This window comes from Neltuma alba, unplaced genomic scaffold (genome assembly GCF_004799145.2).
Source record: "Neltuma alba isolate B1F8T4 unplaced genomic scaffold, ASM479914v2 tig00011282_pilon, whole genome shotgun sequence".
NCBI classification, from domain to species: domain Eukaryota; kingdom Viridiplantae; phylum Streptophyta; class Magnoliopsida; order Fabales; family Fabaceae; genus Neltuma; species Neltuma alba.
In genome coordinates, this window is record NW_021635991.1 from 1 (window position 1) to 18,303 (window position 18,303).

Consider the following 18,303-nt stretch of genomic DNA (forward strand, 5'->3'; position numbering starts at 1 on the left):
TAATGCATGCAACAAGCAAGTCTTTTGTAAGATGGATAACTCACAAGCATACTCTCGTTTGTCCATCAATTACCGCATAAACACAGCTACAGGGATGAGATTTAGCGCCAAAGGGTGTTTTAGTGGGTGTTTTTAGTAACATAGACTCTTTTCTCCCTCTGGTGTCTGTGTGCGTTTATTTTTGGGTTATAGTTTTCTTTTCTCTGTTTTTAGGAAAAATACTTCCAGAAACTCTGGCAAGCGAACCTACTATATTACGGGTAAAAGGAAAAGCAGATTTCAAGCCTTATTTCTTCCCTTTTTAACAGTAAAATTGAACTTTTTCTCGAGGAGTGACCATGAAGGACCATAGAAACCAAAATTTTTGGGCTAGCCAGAGGATAAAGCAAGTTCAACGATGAAAACACAATTTTTTTATGTCCACAAGGATTCGCCGTAATCATTGATATAGCTGGAGAAAATTACTTTGAAATTGCGCTATAGATTCCAACAAAATGGGGCACAGGCGTAAATATAAATCATCTGTATGCAAATCTCGTGAGTAAATTTCATAGCAACACTAGACACTTGAAGCTAGCTCAAGTGGCAAGGGTAGAGTGGGGCGGCTAAGGGTTCAAACTTTCCCAACAAAACAAACACTCGCACGCACACACTTACAGACTGCTGAGTCCACCTGGCAATCTGATAGACACTTTTCATGAGATACTGCAGCAAAGATAGAGCATTGTTTAGGCACGATAGTTACATATTAGAACCAGAATGCAAAATTAGAGTTTCTTACGCCCAAAAAAAAGCCAATTTATAAAGACTTGGCACTGTTTGTTCCATCTGCTCCAGCCGTTCCTTTAATTAATTAACTTGAATTCTCACCATGGAAATCCCTGTTTTCAATAGCTTTCACATTAGACTTCTAGCTTGAAAAGATTATCTGCATCTGTTATTCAACTATGCTATAAATTATCAGAAAAATAGGTACATCAAAGACAGAGGCATGACACCTCAAAGAGTTAATAATGGTTGATGAATCTTCCATCTGATTTATCAATGACCAAATTCTGACTAAACTGTCAATATTAAATATGTGCAATACAAGGATTAGGAATTATTTTTGTGCCCACAGTCTACATGTGTTTAATATTCAAATCCAAGTTAGACGCCCTTACCCATATCATGCTGAGCAGTAGAAACAGCAGAGCCTCTTAAGGATACTCGAATCGAAGAATGGTGAAATATAGCACCAAAAGCTACAGACACAAATCAAACAGCCACAAGCAGGTTTAGCAATGTATCAAATCTCTAATACATTTTAAAATCCAAAGAACATGGTTATGTATAGTGTGCCACAGTTGTCTAACAAATAAGTCATATTGGTCTGCTAGGCAATAATTTAAAGCTCCGCATTAATTTGACCAGAAGTATTACAGAGAGCATAGTACATATAGCACAAGGTAAATGATTACCTGCAGGTTTCAACTGCATGACTTCTCTGTTTACAGACCACGGAGGGGATTCTTTCCATCAAATGAAATTTTACTTCCAACTTCCTCCTTTAATTTAGCTTGTAGACCCTGTCAGGTCAGAGAGCAACTTTTTTGCTAACTGACTAGCTTCCTGCAGGTCCCCCCGGGAACAGAGTGCAGCAATCCCAGAATAGTAGAAGTCGAAGTCATACAACTGAGGTCTTGCCATGCGACTGCCTTGAGTTGTAAATGCATCGCTTCCATTGACAGCATCACAAGATCCAACATCCAAATCAATTTTGTGAGATGACGGCACAAAACTTTAAGATCTGAACCAAAACTCTTCCCTTCACAAACCTTCAGCTGTTTATGGATAATTGATTAGATGTTGACCACCTCTGAGCAGGAAAAAGTATAGATGCAATTTCATTAAGAACTCTAACAGCTTCTTCAATTCGTCCTTGTTCAGACAAGAAAACAAGAAAATCGCTTATAGACTCTGTCTCAACCTCGCTATCCATAATGTTAATCAGCTCAGCTATAGGTTTGATCTGGAGCATTTCTCTCAATATACTCCTGGCTTCTTCCATCCTCCCTTTGGCACACAGACCTCTTATCAAATATAAGAAGCCTAAGAAATCAGGTAATATGTCCTTGCTCTTGAACTTCTCAAAGAATGCAAGGGCGCCTTCAAGGTCACCCTTCTGGCAGTAGCAATTTATTACAGCACTGACAGTAAAATGGTCAGGTTGAATAAGTTTTGTCTCCATATCATCTAAAATCTTTAAGACCTCCTCCAGTTGACCAATCTTAGAAATACCATCAAGCAATGAATTGTAAACTTGTAATTTTGGTTGAAATCCCTTCAGAACCATTTTCCTGAAAACATGATTGGCATCTAGCAAATATCCTTCTCTACATAGAGCATAGATTAATGTAGCATAAGTTATTTCAGAGGGAGTCTGACCGATTTCCTCCAATGAATCAAATAGACGAAATGCTTCAATAAGACGTCCATCAATGCACAGTCCATTAATAATTGAATTATATGATACTATGTTCAATGTAATCCCCTTTTTTTCAGCAAAGATACAAAGATCCAATGCTTTACTTACATATCTTCCCTTGCATAACCCATCAATCACAGTAGAATAATCAACAACATCCATGGCCGGTAAATAATCTTGACCCTCCATGATAAGCCTATATGCATCTAAAGCTCTTCCTTCCTTTATGAAAACCTTCAGTAAAGAGACAGGAAAAGAGGCAGCTGAAGAGTTTTTCGTTGTTTTTGCAAGAAACCAAAAGGCACGATCAACATCCCTCTGACAAAGATACTGTGCAACAATCTTATGAACCCTGGGTTCATTTATGCCGTATTCTTTTATAAAACCGTTCAAGAGAGGCAGGCTTTTCTCTAATTTTCCATCACTAATAAGCCTTCTCAATATCGTAAAAAAAGACTTGCTTGTGAGGGAACAGCCTTTCATCCTCATCATCATGCACAGTTGATTCGCATCCTCGACCAATCCTCTTTTGCATAATAAGAAGATAGAATCATTACATATGGTATTATACTTGCCTGGCCCTAAAGCTTCCATTCTGTAAATTAATTTTAAAGCCTCTTTAGCATCTTTTACTCTAAAAATTGCCTGCATTAACATCCTATATATACCTATATCCAACACTGGTCCTTTATCGTTAAGTTCAATAAATGCCTCAGTGGCCATTTCCACAATACCTTCCTTGCAGAGGCCACTGATAATACTATTGTAGCATGCATGTGAAGAAATTGAAGTCTTTCTGAATTCATCAAATATCTCAAATGCGTCATCAATTCTACCTATTTTGCAATACCCATCAATCATTGTGCAAAAAGTAACAGAGTTTGCAACCAAACCCATTTCTGGCATCCACTTGTAAACTGCGTAAGCATCTTCAAATGCTCCCAGCACAAATAGTGCTTTTACAAGCACATTACACATCACAACGTCCATAGAGATTCGAGCTTCTTCTAGTCGCTTCTTCGTTTGCAAAATCCCTGGAATGTTCTCTTCCTCAGCATAACCATGAAGCAGGGTACTATATGTAACGATGTCTGCAGGTACAATTTTTGAGAATTCATCAGCTTCGGACGTCCTCCCAAACTTGCATAATCCATTGATTACAGTATTATACGTAACAATACTAGCACTAATCCCCCTCTTCTCCATTTCATCCAACAGGTGGAATACATGATCGAAATCCCCTCTCTGGCCGAACCCATTAATTAAGGTTGCAAACATAAATTCATCTGCTTCAATTCCCAAAGCATCGATGTTTTTGAAAACAGTCAAAGCTTCCTCTAATTTTCCCTTCAAACAATACGCCGCTATAATTGCGGTATATGTGACGTTATTGGGTTCTTGCCTATCTTTTAACATCTTCGCCAAGAAGCCACTCACCTTTTTGACATCTCCTAACTTACCAAGAGCACTTATAAGTGCGGTGTAAGTCACAACATCGGGTTGCAAAGCTCCAGAACTTGCCGCGTTCTCAAAAAATCCAAGAGCAAGTTCCGGTTTCCCAATCTTACAAAACCCCGAAATCACCGAACTGCAAATAAAATTATCAAACGGGTAATTGACTTTCGCATCGGCCATCAATTCCAGAACATCAATTACCTTTCCCATGTTACCCTGGGAGCTCAGTCTATGAATTATTGAGCCAAGAGTGAAAGAAGAAGGCAAGACATTACGGTTCCTCAAACAATCCTCTAACACATAGAATGCTCTTTCAGGATCTTCTCGGGTGGTGGAAAAGCCTTGAATTAGAGCATCCCACATTCGAGTCGACTCCATAATGCGGTTCTTCATTAGCAGCTCTGCTTCATCGAATTTGTGAGATTTGAGGAGAGCCCAAGTAAAGACCGATTGAGCTCGATGGTTACCTTCAATTCCGTTCGAGTTTAACTGGGAAAAGAAATGCACGATTAAGTCGAACTTCCGGAGTCGGAGAAGAAAGAGCAAGAATCGGTTGATTGATTCTAGAGTGGGAGAGAAGCCGCTTTTGAGCAATGTGTGCAAAGAAGAGCGTCTTCTGTCAAGCAACATGGGATTGCTTCTGAGTTTCAACACCAAAAAAACCAACTTTCTATCATCAACGCTTTCCCATCCTCAAACTCACAGGAAAGCAGTCTTCCTCTCCCCTCTCTCGGCAGAGAAGAGTAAAGAACTCGAAAACCGAGGATTTGGCGATTTGCAGAATACAGTTTTGTTAGTCGGGAATGAGATTTTTTTTTTTTGGGACCTCGTGCAGTCATGCGAGAATGATTTTTTTTTGGCGAGAACAAATTTTTTTTTTGCCAAAATATAATAAGCAATTCTATTCGAAATATTATCACAGGATTTGAATTTTGCTTCCTCACGTCATCGAAGACTAGACTGACCCAATAACGCGACAACAAATATTTGAGCCAACAGAAACTCTTAAAGTCAATAAAGGATGGTAGGCCTGGGCTAAGGCTTCTGGTTCAGTGCAGTATCAAGAAATAAAAGAAGGCCGAAGCCCTTGGGCTGGATTATTCTCTTAATACAAAATGATTTTTTTCCAGTCATTACAATTGTACTTTTCATCATTAGATGTTATATTTAATACTTCCCGGCTCTTAAATATGAGACTCTTATACACATTAGTATAAAGATCTTATATTTAGAATCAGAGGAGTACCTGACAGTATCTTGAATAGGACTGTTCCTATCAAAAAAAAAATTTCATAAATTTTTATTCACGAAATTATCTTTTCATTCTATTATTTTTCTCAAATTCATTTCACTAAAGCGTAGCAAAAGAATACATGATAAGTTTTCATTCTGGCAAAATACAATTTTTCCACATATAGATTCAATAATTTTTGGCATATTATTTATAACTAATAATATATTATCCTTTTCTCTTAGCAATTAATAATATCTTAAAAAATATATAGAGGCATCACTTTTCATAGTTTCTTTTTGATGATATTTCAATAAGGTTATTGTATCAGTAAAATAATGAAACAAATTAAGTGAAATAAACTTTTAAATCCGATAATTTAAAATTAGGCAAATAAATTGTTGGCAAAAAAAAAAGGCAAATAAATTGAAGAGAAAGTGATGAAATGGATCTAAAGTGAAGCATTTTAATTGAGCAGTGTATAAATGACTTGGTAGGATGAGAGTGCCTACATGTCTCTCCGAGACTTGCCCCTTTTGTTTTCAATTGAAAGTGAATGAAGTGTTATTAGTCTTCTCCACCATCATCATCAACCAGCAGCCAACCCCAAGGAATACGCTTCAGACTATAAAGTGGCAACAAAGCAATGGCCAATGGAATATGAAATTCAGTAAAAGTTTCAGGCTCAAGGGCACTAGACTGGACTAATGCAATCAATTAGTTTGACCTGACTTGGTCAAATTATACAACTTTTTTCCTTGTTTGTGATGGCAATTTCCTCCCCTAAATTATAAACTGTTGCAAGGTTCCTCCAAATTCCAAAGTCTCAATTGTGATTTTCATATCTAAATCCAGAAATAAATATTTTAAACGGATTAAAAATAAAATGGTCAACAATTAAACATTTATTTCTGAGGAGAAAAATAAACCAGCCAAACTATCTTGTATTGCATTTATTTAGAAAAATTAAGTGAAAAAAATTGCATCAAATCAAATGTTAACTGCTACAGTACCCTATTTAATTTATTTTGCTTCCATAAATGTCATCCCATGAACCTGTCAACTGGAAAAGAGTTGATACGATTAGGGAATCTTGGGAAGTCATGATCGCTGGTCAGTGGTCAATGACCCATTTCTTACGGTCCAATGGAAAACTTTGGGTGCCTGAGGTGGACATCTGATGACTCGTTGAAGTTGAACAACTTCTTACCTCAGAGTCTACTAATACAGAATGTAAAAGATAAAACTAATATATAAATCCTTGTAAGAAATCATTTAATAAATTGGAGTAGATATAAATTGCATGCAATTATTTAATTTATATGCTGTAGAGTTGCTTAATGTCAAGTTGTCCTAATAACAGTTCACCACTTGGATGGGATTTTATATTTAAACCTAGCGTTAGATATGTTAATATAGATACATGTATTTAAATTATATAAAATAAAAATAAAACGGGGTAGAGTCCATAAATTCCATGTATGGAGTTTGAACTCTCCCAGACTTCCTAACAACCCACAAACCCTTCAAAGAAGCTGTCACTAGGGCACACAAGGCAACAGGAAAGTATGCACATGGAATGGGTCAAATCCCAAAGCAATCCCCAGAAGGCTTATTAGGTAAACATCACTCTAGCCATTCACTTATCCATCGAAGTCAAGCCAATTTGTTCATTTCTTCACTCCTTTTCTATATATGAACACACCCATATGTTCTCTTTCATTCTGCAACAAGACCACCTTAAAACACAGAGAAATGGGAGGCTGTTTCTCTTGCAGATCATCTTCTACCTTCAACACTGTCCGTGTGGTTCATCAAAATGGTTTTGTGGAGTACTTTGAGGGGCCTATTTCAGTAGGCCAAGTCACTAGTGGTTTTGGTAATCCCTCAAAGCACTTTGTCTGTACTGCACTTCAGCTTCTTTCTCCTTCCTCAAAGCCATTAAACAAAGACACACTGCTTCAACCAGGCCAAGTTTACTTCATGCTTCCATTCTCGATTCTGCAATCTGATGCTTCTTCTCCTGTAGACATGGCTTCTCTTGCAAAGAGGCTCACAAAGAAGGCAAAAGTCAAACCTTGTAAGGATAGTGATTCATCAATTGGTTGGAGTTCGCCTTCTAGGAGTCCCGGTAAGGTTGGTGTGGCAGATCAGATTGTTGTGAGTTACGGAGGAGGACGAGGCCCTTGCAGAGTGAGGCCATGGAAACCAATCTTGGACACTATCAGAGAGATTTCCTTCAATAGGAGAGAGTCTGATTTACAGGAAAATAACTGATGTTTTCAAGAGCTTAGATTGTGGGGTATGAGCGCTTTTACAGAGTCACTTTTTATTATGACGATGTTGGGTTAAAGTCATGTTAGAAACTCATAATCAAGTGAAGTGAATTTTGTGAATTGTGAGTAACCTGTATAAATTTATGGGGTAGAAAATCACTGAAAGTGTCCTGCTTCTGATGTCTGTAAATTTTGTTCTATTTTATAAACAACTAGTTAGTGATGTTTTTATATTCAGTTTTAGTTTAGTTTGAGGATTGCTTCGTCTGAAACAATGGCCCAATTTTGTGGTTTTCTTTCTTTTTCTTTGAACGTTGGTGGCGGTAGGTACTTTTCCAACTAAGGTAGGTACTTTTCCACCTAATAACAAAACTGATATTGGATTATTGGTAGGATTTAGGGGTTCTTTGGTCTAAGGGATGGTCGTAGAATTCATTTCCCGTTAGATAAAGGACTTTGTATTCTTCTGACATTAATTGAATATTTTACCGTCATAATTTTTTAATTTTTATGAAAGAAGTAATTGTTGTTTAGAATTTGAGATTAAAACCAACTATAATTAAAGTCAATTACCTGTTTTCAACCAAAAATATAAAAAAAAAATTACAGATAAAGATTAAAAAGAAAATTGCCGAAAAGTGAATTTTACATCACTTCTTATAGCTCCTAACAGTATAATATGCTCCTCTCGTTCCATGTATAAGGTATTTTTTCACACAGATTAAAAAAATCTTAAAATATATTAACTCTCCTATTTATAAAGTATTTTTTCATACAAACTAAGAAAAACCTAAAATGTATTAAATCTTATTAAAATATGATAACTTTTCAATTTATCACTATTATACACCTTTCAAAGAAAAACAATTATTAAAGTATAATAAATGAAGGGTAAAATAGTATTTTATTTTAAAAATTTAATAAAGTGACCTATAAATGAGACTAAGAAAAACCTTCTTTTTCTGCTTTGTAAATAAGACCAGAAGAGTAATGCTCAGGTAAAATTTGAAAAAATATTGTACAAAAATTAAATTAAAACAATACTGGGGGAAAAAGAACAAAACTTAGAATCTGCAATTTTTCTTCCACAATCTGCAGCTTTTCTTTCATGTTCCCCAAATATTGTAAACAAGAAAAGATACTCTAAACTTTAGCCTTCATCAATTTTTACACAATTATGAGAATAAAAAGGAAAGGAAGAGTGTGTGGGTGTAAGCCAGGATCAAGTCGAAGATGTGTGAAGTTGGCCCAAAAAAAAAAGAAGGTTGAAGATGTGGGAAGCTGGGGAAATCAAGTAAATACTGGTGCTGTACATTCAATGCCTTATATTCGGCTTCAGCAGCTTCACAAATCTCCAATTTTGGAGAATCAGAATTAATCTCTTTTCTTCTCTCTAATCACTGTGAGGAAATTGATGAGACGAAATTAAGAGGACCCTTTCTCATTGAAGATACAGAAGTATAATAATTACAGGGCAACGATGGGGGCAGATGGGACCCACTTCTCAATTGGTGAGCATTCCCAGCCACCTTCCTTGCTATGAAACACAACAAAATGTTTAGGAATCCAATTTTCTCCTCTTGCCTCTCTTTCTCTCGCCAGTTTCCTCTGGTTTTCCTCCACAGATTTCTTTGCTTCTCTTGCTTTATCCCATTCTTTGTTCATTATGGCTTCGCTAAGCTCACTCCAAACCAGGGCTGACTCTGTTGGCTTCACACTCTGATCCACAAGAGAATCTCATGTCACATTCAAACACAATGCCAAAAATGGAACTGTTTTATGAGTGAGGAGTGCGAAAATGCCTTTTCGTACACCTAAATTCTAATGTCATTGTGAAAAACTAAAAAGAAAAGAAAAGCCTTTATTTACAGATACCTTCATGAAAGATAGAAGAACCATGGAAGTCCATGCATTTGTTAACAGAACTGTTATGTTTGAATAAATTAAAAGGAAAAAAAAATTGTTTTCTTCCATAAAGGACCAAGTGTTCTTGGAACTTTTATCTTCCCTATCAGAAAATCTTTTTGCAGGCCAACCTAGAAATTCTTGGTTCATAGACATGCAGGTAAAAAGATCAAGAGGAATGGAGATGGAGAATATGAATTTGTAACCTTTGGATCGCGGACAATTGGAGCTTGGAGCCCTGAAATGACTTCATTTGCATCATATATCACTTTAACCTTCCTATTACTTGTGTCCGTTATTGTCACAGTTCTGCATTATGAAAGTGGATAAGAAATACCGCATTATCCAATTACTACAATCAAGTACTTCATAGTTACGACCACTATCACTGCTTTCACACAAAGAGAAAGGCATGAAGTCTCAGAATTCACAAAGATGCTCTAAAGGAACATACCTATCCCAATGACCATCCACTTCATAGAGAACTTTTGACGACGATGAATTGAGGATCTTCCCTTTGATCAATCTACGGCCTCCCCCAAGTCCTAGAAAAGAATTGCTTTTGTAGGTTAACTCTGCCACCAGGCCAGTCTCCAGACACCGAATATTAACATTTCCAACCCAATCAACGTCAGGGACCGGAAGAATTCTGATTAGAAGGTGAGGACAATTCATTTCATATGTTTCTCTATGATTAAGGAGCTTCAGCTGCCGTTTACCAAGGACTTGAGCCTCCACTGTAGTGCCTGTACATTTGGTTGGAATCAAAAACCATTGATAGACAGGTCAAATTATTGCTAACAAAGTTAGTAAGAGGCCAGTATCAGACTTTAATTTGCTTTTATGGAATGCAACTTAACATTAACCTCTTAAGCCTCTTTAGTATTCGGTGTCAATTTCAATATAGGAAATCTCAGTCATTACAACATTAATAAATACGTGATAGAATGTATAGTGAACTAATATGAGCAGAAGAAATGTCTTAAAAAGAAGGCTTTCAGGTTTCACTTTCTTGAAATTTGTGGCGAAGAAAACGCAAAATGTCAAATAAGATCAATTATGGATTCTTTCTGAATGTTATGGTGGTGGACTGTATGACAATTCAGAAGCTTCGCAAATAAAGTTGAAGAAGAGGACAAAAAAATTTTGGAACGAGAGGCCTTGGAAATATCAAGGATCATTCATCCTAAAAGCACAAACTTTTAAATAAAAGTTAACGAATATCTCTAACAAGAACAGCTCTGTGCTTTTGGTCCTTTGCCTTGAATGTATAGATATACTTGAATTCCTGATTTATATGAATGAAAATAGTTAGCTAGTATAAGCTTATTACTGAAGCAGATTATCACTACGTCTATTAGGAATTGAAGAAGAATATTTATGATTCTATTAAAAAAAGGTCAAGATACCATAAAACTTTGGACTAGGTTGTTGGCACCATGTCATCTCTATGTTCTCCTTCTCATCCGTTGCATGTAGGGCAGAAACGGGAGGATGGTGTGAAACCTGCAAACATGTAAGCCCACGGTTCAGTAATCTTACTAGATTATCATCAATCAATTGCTTGGCCCAAGGGGACAATTATTTTATGAAGAAAAGCTGCTCAAAGAGGTCATACTCATATCAGATTAGAGCCTGTAACGAATTTCTAATAAATCGAACAAGATGGAGACATATCCTCGGTTACAACGCTGACTGAATACTAAAATAAACAAATAATAGAAATTTCGAAACTACGGAATACCCGGAAAAAAAAAAAAAAAAAGAAAAAAAACAAGGCATGAACTTCGTGTAAAGATGGAGAAACAAGCAAAATGAAGGAGGGAAAGCAAGAACCTGTTCTAGCAGGACATTGAGATTTGCCCGAGAAGCGTGGTGGGTCTCCCCAAGAATGGGGTTATAAGGAGCAAGTAAAGTTGTAGGGCGAGTGGTAGAGATGCACCATGCAACCACAGATGTGAACCTATCCACTGGATTCTGCTCTCTGTTGCATTGGCCTAGCAAGTCTGAAGCTGTGCAGTATACAGACTCGCCATAGCACTGAAGTTGTGACTTTGGAAAATTAAACAGAGGCGGCAGCTGCACGCAGCAACTATCAGCAACAGAAATCTTCACCTCGGAAATGCAATACGTACTAAATAATTTTGTTTTTATATGATATACTGATTATATATTTTTATTGCAAGATTTATTTATTATGAGAAATATTTGTTAATTGATTTTTGTCAATAATTATTCCTTGGAAAATTAGGAAATATTTGAAATGGAGAAAAGAAAATCCTTTCTTCATTTCACATACTCAAAACCAGTTATACGATATCTATCTATTATATTATTATTTTAGTGACTGTCTTTTTCAACTTTTAGTATTTTTTTCTAAAACTTTTTATTAAAAAAAAAATTGTAAAATTACAAAGGGAGTATTTGGATATCCTCAGAAGTACTTTTTAAAAGCATTTTTCTATAAATCAAAACAAACTCCTCTACATATTTATTTCGCATATCATAAAATTATTTTAAAACCATAATTTGGTTTCCATTCAAACACCCCCAAAAACATTTTTCTTCTATCTTATCTGGGAATATTCTATGAAGCCCTGTTAAAGGAAAAGATAAAAGCAAAAAAAAAATCTTCAAATTATATTTTTTGTAATTTAATTATATAAAATTTTCAGTTTAATCCCAATAATTATGAAAGAAAAAAAATTAAAATCCCTTTTCATTTTGTGAAGTTGATGATCTAATTCTGTCACGGTATCATGCATTTTATCCAAAATTTAATGTCAAAATTTGCAGCTTGCGGACTTGGTTATCATTTCACTTTCAGATACCACTAATTCACATTTTATAAGTTTAATATTTTAAAAAAAAATCTGTAACGACACTTTTATATTAAAAAATATATTCCAATTAAAAGACAAGAAGTTACTATTGGCCCAAAAAAAGAAAATAAAAAAAGACGAAGTTACTTGGAAGTGAGTGAGATCAGATCCAGGCCGCATATTCTTAAACAGGCTTAATATCCGTTGCAAGAGACTAGGGCCTCTATAAGCCGCATCCGTGTCTCCTAATGAGAATGGCTTCGTCAGGATCACTTTTATTTCCTCCTTGCTGTTGCTTACCTGCTCCCCACCCAAAAATAGATATACTTTATTTTTGCCAATCCAAAAAAGAAGAGGAGGAAAATAACAACGTAAAGCATCAAAACATTTAGCAAGCGCCTTTCTTGTATTTTTTATTATTAAATTAAATCACAATCCATTAAAAGATGCACTATTTTATTTTTTATGTTGATATTAATTTGGTGGAGAATCATATTTCACCTCCGCTCCGCATTATTATTATTCAAATCAATCTGGACAAAGAACGTTCACGCATATGGAATTTCATTTGGGACCTATTAAAATCAAATATATATACTTTTAAATGCATAACCCTTTTTCTCCTTTTGACCTGCAACTTTTAAAGGCTCAGCGACAATTTCGTACTGTCATGTATTATTTATTTTACTTGTCCCGTTGTGCATGTTACATAAAAATAATCGCCACCAAGCTTGCCTGTGAAAATATTATTATATCGAAACCGAGGCTTGGGCCGATTTTTATTCTCCAAGTGGCATTATCATAAAACATTGAAGAAGGCCGTTCACATCCAATCTCATAAAATAACTACTACTTACAATAAAATAACAAGTTCGGTAATGATTCATGGCTATTAAACAGGGAATGACCCTATAGAGTAATAGTCAATTTAAAGTAGAAAATAAATTTACGTAAAAAAAAAAATACATATAGTACAAAAATGTTTGATGCTTTGAGATTCCCGATTTCTCGTAGTTAATTGTTTTTTTTTTGTTTTTCTCTTTAGTCAGCGATGACTACAATCTTTTTCTGGCCGAAGCACCCATTTGACGAAGAAATTGCGCGTAAACGAGAATCATTTGAACTCATAAATCGAAGACAAATCCAAACACAGTCTGGCATTTCCATGAATGTTTGTAAACAAACTAATTTAGGGCAAAAAAAAAAAAAAAGGCTGGTGGAAGGTCAAAGAGAGGAGTGGGAACTGAGGAGTGAGAACACTTCTTTTGACTCCAAAAAAATAAAAAGAGAAGTTCGTTTTATATTTGCGGCCGGAGATTTTTTGCAAATGCGTTTCTGGAAAAGTACGGGGCAGATAGTATTCTGAAAGGATGCTTCCTTAAATGAAAATTGAAATGATCTTTACTTAGCGTTAAGCAAACGAAAACACGAAACAGAAAAATAGGATTAATTAAGAGCCAGCCAATCAAAACAAATAAAGTAACCGGCCAGCCTCTGGCCATTTTCGTCGCATCGCTTTCACATTTCCAGAGGAACAAAACTTTTCCAGAAAACAGCGAGGCTTTTCGAAAGACGATCAAAGAAATTAAACGAATTCGAATAGAAGATTAGAAACGAACAAAACAAATCATCTAAAAAGAATGAATAAAACAGGAGAGAAACAGAGAACGCACCATTTGAGAAGATGGAGAAGAAAGGCAGGAATCGCTGCAGATTGAGAGCCGATTCCGATGACGATTACGAAGACGAGAAAGAGTGCTTTGCTTAGAGCTTCGATTTCTGAATCGAAAGGGGATGGCGCTTGTGAATAATATGAATATGATTTGTCTGTGGGCTTTGTGGGGTCTCAACGAGACTGCCAAGCACGCGGTGCGGGGGTTTTTATGTCCTCCTATATATACCCACACGGTTAGTCCGCATCATCCTTTTAGGCTCTTTTCATAAAATTACATTGTTGCCCTTGAGAATGTTTTTGGACAAACTCAATTCTGATTACTCCTCTCCGAATTATAAACACCTAATAACTTAACATAAATTAATGAAATTAGTTTAAATTGGTTATTTCTTATAAAATATTATTAGATGTTGGCAAAAAAAATTATTAATTAGAGAAGTTTGATCACTGAATCGTGAAGTTTTATAATTAGTTCAAAATATTAGGTAAATATTTTTGCCAGGAGGTAAAAAATTTAAATTTTTAGACAAAATATGTTATATCTATTAACTACTATATTGAGAGTCTTTATTAGTAATTTAAAATTATGGATAATTTCTTTTTTAAATATTTTGGTCTGACGAGATTACATATAGAGTTGCTTATTTGTTAAGCGGTCGGTTTATCTTAATAAATAATGGCAAAAGGTGATAGCTGACACGATTATTTCCGTTTTTTTAAAGACTTTGTAACATGATTATTTCTGAATTACATAAAATTTGTTTTCGTAAATTTAAAAATCCATCCCACTTCTCTAATGAACTTGTTTTTTTTTTTTTTAACCAACGCGTAGCGATGGTTATTAAAAGAATTTTGAAGCAAAAACAAAATAAAAAATGCCAAGGAGAAAAAATAAATTGGGTATTAAAAAATAAATTGTATAATTCAGTTGTTCTATATTGTCTCAAGTCCTAAATATGAAATTGTAGTCCATTTTGTTTCTTAAATTTATAATTTTTTATAAATTATTTATATTAATTACACATATTGAAGAGATTTATATCAATATCTAATACATGTGTTTAAAAGGTGCATCTCAGGAAAAAATAATTAAGGCACCTTAAAGAAGCCAACACACAATTTTTTCATAAATAATTAACATAATTAAATTTTTTAATTTTCATAAATTAATTGTCTAATTCACATATTTAAGATTATGTTAGATTATATTTTAATTAAGAAGGCCTGACGTTCTTTCAAATTATGTTCGATTATATTTGTTTGCCCAAAAATATTTTTAGACTTATTCTGTTTTTGTGATGTTATTTACTTACTTATGCTTTTAATAATTTGCAGAATTGTTTTATTTTTATATGTTGATTCTGACTTTATCATTTGTATTGATTGTCCTAGATACATAGTGATCTAAGTATTAAAAAAGTTCAAAAAGTAACTTAATATTTTCACTGAACTGATTCAGTTAGATCCACGAAAATTTAATTCAGATAGATCCAGCATTAATGCACATGAAAGTTTATTCAAATGCATTAAATTAAATCATGGTAAATTAAATTCTATTCCTTTTCTTTTGCCAAAAAAATTAAATTCTATTCTAATAAGTATTTTTTACTCGTCATTGTTCGCCAATGAAAAATATTTTCTTATCATTTCCCGATAAAATGTCCATTCATTTATTATATTTTTATGATTGCGAAAACGATTTATAAGTAATTTTGCTGGTTCAATAGGTTCAGTATCAGTGAGAATGGGTAATAGATGGATGGTTTTATATTTTTAATTTTGGATAATTAGTGGCATAATATAATAATTATTTTAAAAATAAAATAAATAACGCTAATTATAATTATACCATCTGTCCTGAAAGCTCAAGAGGTAAAAACGAGTGGTCTACGCACACACACATAAAACGATTTGTTGCATTTTAAAAACGTTTTTTTTACATCGTGGCCAAATTTTAAACGTGTTTTTCATTATAATTAATTCTAACTGGATGACTCGTTGCCATGGGAGAATATTGAAATTACTCCTCCGGTCCTTAATGTAAGACCCATTTAACTAATTTGATTAGATTAAGGAAGTTAGGTAAGTTAGTTAATTATAAGAAAAGTGACATATTTTTCCTAAAATACCATAATCATCTTTTTTAATACCTCCTCTCCCTTTTCTATTTGATTATGGTTGAGGGAGTATTTATAGGGGTAATTTAGAGAAAATTGATAAATATAATAAATGGGGCTTATATTTAGGACCAAAACCAACTCAATAATTGGGTCCTATATTAAGGACCGGAGGAGTAATTCTTTATTGAGCAGTAATATCACGCAAACGATATCAAATATGTTTGATATCATGATTTGGGGGGAAAAGGGATCAGCAGGAGAAGGAAATATTTATATATTTTTAATTTTTGAGATAGTAAAATGGAGATAATTTTTACTTATAAAGTTACTCTTTTAGTGTATTTTTTTTCCATTGATATGCATAAAAGATGAAATGGAATTAAAAAGATTAAAATATATATGCGTGTGTATATAAAGACACGATTTTATAATGTCAACTTGACGCTCCCCCCGTGCTTTGCATCGGGCCTTTCACTTTTAGATCTTTAACGGAGTAATTTTGAATGTGGTTTAACGGAGTTTTTTATAATAATTTTGAAAAAATCACCCAAAAAAACCGTTGAAATAAAAAAAATTATAAATAAAGACTCGTGATAATATTAGTATGGGTTTTAATAATAATTTTATAGATTTTGATAATAATTTTTATGAATAGGTCTTTTTATATAATTTTTCTATTTTATTTTTTTTGTGATTTTCTCAATAATTTTTTCCTCTTGGTCATAATACAACGCCTATACATTTAAAGTTCAACTTTTTTTTTGGAAAAAAAAATCGAACAACTCTGGTTAAGTATATCCTAGTTTTACACATCAAGAACTAAACTCGATCTAGTCTGGTTTACTATCGATTTGTTTACACTGGACCAAACCTTGAATTGTAAAGTCTAACCCAGTCTAATTTCAAATCAGATCTCGAGTTGAATCTAAACCTATTTTGCTCCAATCTTTATACAAACCTACTTAAAAGACTCACTCACATGATTCAGAAAACTAATGCATGCTAAAAATCAATACACACCAGAATATTAAACCCTCAATGCACAACATACAATTCACCCAAAAAAAAAAAAGAAGGGAAAATGAGTAGCAATATGCTCCTCCGGTCAAGATTGGCAAGCTGCATGTCCAATTTATTGCTTCACGCGGATGTTTTCTTTTCATCCCCACAGGGAATTTATTGAAGATGGTCCCCTGTAGCCACTTTGTATTAAATTGCCTTTGGTATCACATGTTAAAATTTTATATAAGGCCTCTATGGTATTATAATAATTAATGAAATTAATAATAATTAATAATTTCATGGTTCACTTTGGCCTCGTTGACATTTCACGTCATATGGGCAATGTAGCTAGACTTTATCCTTTCCACATGTTTTGTACTCCTCCGATCCTTAATATAAGACCCATTTAACTAATTTGATTAGATTAAAGAAGTTAGGTAAGTTAGTTAATTATAAAAATTGTGACATGTTTTTCCTAAAATACCATAATCATCTTTCTTAATACCCCTCTCTATCTTCTACTTGATTATGGTTGATGGAGTATCTATAGGGGTAATTTAGAGAAAATTGGTAAATATGAGAAATGGGTCTTATATTTAGGACCAAAACTAACTCAACAATTGGGTCGTATATTAAGGACGGGAGGAGTATTAATTAGGCCGCCAACTTACAAAATAGATTAAAGAGTAGAGATCAAAATTTAGAAAATTTAAAATTCGAAAACATAGAGAGGAAACACGTTTAATTTAATGCTGAGATAAGAAACTCTACCAGCAATCCAGAGAAACCCAATCGTGATTGATGATTGATTGTAAAACGTTCCTTATGCCTTTAAATTAGGAAAATATAAAAAGTAAATAACATAATGCACTAAATACCAGATATATAATTTGTTTTTGCCCTCTAGTGTATTTTGGTATAAATTTATCCATTAACATAGGGGGGAAGTGCCATAGCATCCTATGAGTCCTTGTATAAATATTATCTAAAATATGAATGAGTAAATTAAAAAATTAGTTAAGTCAATTATTCATAATAAATATGAGTTGATTTCTTTAAAGTGTCATTTTTAGTTAAAATCTCAATCCACTTTATTTTCTATATTTATTTATTTTTACAGAATAGCTTTTGCAATAGTTATACATGTTAAAGATTTCATTAAAAGCAATTCCAATACACATTATTGGTAAAGATATTTTAAGAAAAACAACACCTATTTATTACAAACAACTAACTTAATTAATTTTCTTAATATCTATAAATTAGTTATTTTGCTCTTCTATCAATCATTATATATATATATATATATATATATATTTCCCCGAACTGCCTATATTGATGGGGGATGTT

The 18,303-nt window shown here is 33.9% G+C and overlaps 3 protein-coding genes across 4 annotated transcripts; 1 reads left to right on the forward strand and 2 right to left on the reverse strand.

Moving 5' to 3' along the window:
* Positions 1-533: 533 nt before the first annotated feature.
* LOC114711175 (pentatricopeptide repeat-containing protein At5g57250, mitochondrial-like) lies at positions 534-4,696 on the reverse strand. 2 transcript variants are annotated; one of them, XM_028895530.1, is made up of 3 exons: positions 1,461-4,696; positions 1,164-1,244; positions 534-705 (listed from the first exon to the last, which is right to left on the reverse strand). In XM_028895530.1, the coding sequence occupies exon 1, from the start codon at positions 4,550-4,552 to the stop codon at positions 1,820-1,822; it is 2,733 nt and encodes a 910-aa protein (XP_028751363.1). In that variant the 5' UTR covers positions 4,553-4,696; the 3' UTR covers positions 534-705; positions 1,164-1,244; positions 1,461-1,819. The 2 variants fall into 2 exon arrangements, with proteins under 2 accessions (XP_028751363.1, XP_028751362.1); XM_028895529.1 differs by lacking the exon at positions 534-705 and adding an exon at positions 842-881.
* Positions 4,697-6,833: 2,137 nt separating this feature from the next.
* LOC114711177 (uncharacterized) lies at positions 6,834-7,588 on the forward strand. The gene has a single exon (XM_028895532.1). The coding sequence runs from the start codon at positions 6,849-6,851 to the stop codon at positions 7,428-7,430; it is 582 nt and encodes a 193-aa protein (XP_028751365.1). The 5' UTR covers positions 6,834-6,848; the 3' UTR covers positions 7,431-7,588.
* Positions 7,589-8,703: 1,115 nt separating this feature from the next.
* LOC114711176 (oxysterol-binding protein-related protein 4C-like) lies at positions 8,704-13,997 on the reverse strand. Its single transcript, XM_028895531.1, has 7 exons — positions 13,830-13,997; positions 12,304-12,456; positions 11,171-11,413; positions 10,744-10,840; positions 9,789-10,080; positions 9,541-9,643; positions 8,704-9,148 (listed from the first exon to the last, which is right to left on the reverse strand). The coding sequence occupies exons 1-7, from the start codon at positions 13,830-13,832 to the stop codon at positions 8,897-8,899; spliced, it is 1,143 nt and encodes a 380-aa protein (XP_028751364.1). The 5' UTR covers positions 13,833-13,997; the 3' UTR covers positions 8,704-8,896.
* Between the last annotated feature and the right edge of the window lie 4,306 nt (positions 13,998-18,303).

Coding starts and splice junctions, on each gene's coding strand:
- LOC114711175 (XM_028895530.1), bottom strand. CDS start 4,552: ATGTTGCTTGACAGAAGACGCTCTTCTTTGCACACATTGCTCAAAAGC.
- LOC114711177 (XM_028895532.1), top strand. CDS start 6,849: ATGAACACACCCATATGTTCTCTTTCATTCTGCAACAAGACCACCTTA.
- LOC114711176 (XM_028895531.1), bottom strand. Junction 10,841..11,170: donor TCAATGTCCTGCTAGAACAG/GTTCTTGCTTTC, acceptor ACATGTTTGCAG/GTTTCACACCATCCTCCCGT. Junction 9,149..9,540: donor CAATTGTCCGCGATCCAAAG/GTTACAAATTCA, acceptor CTTGTGGATCAG/AGTGTGAAGCCAACAGAGTC.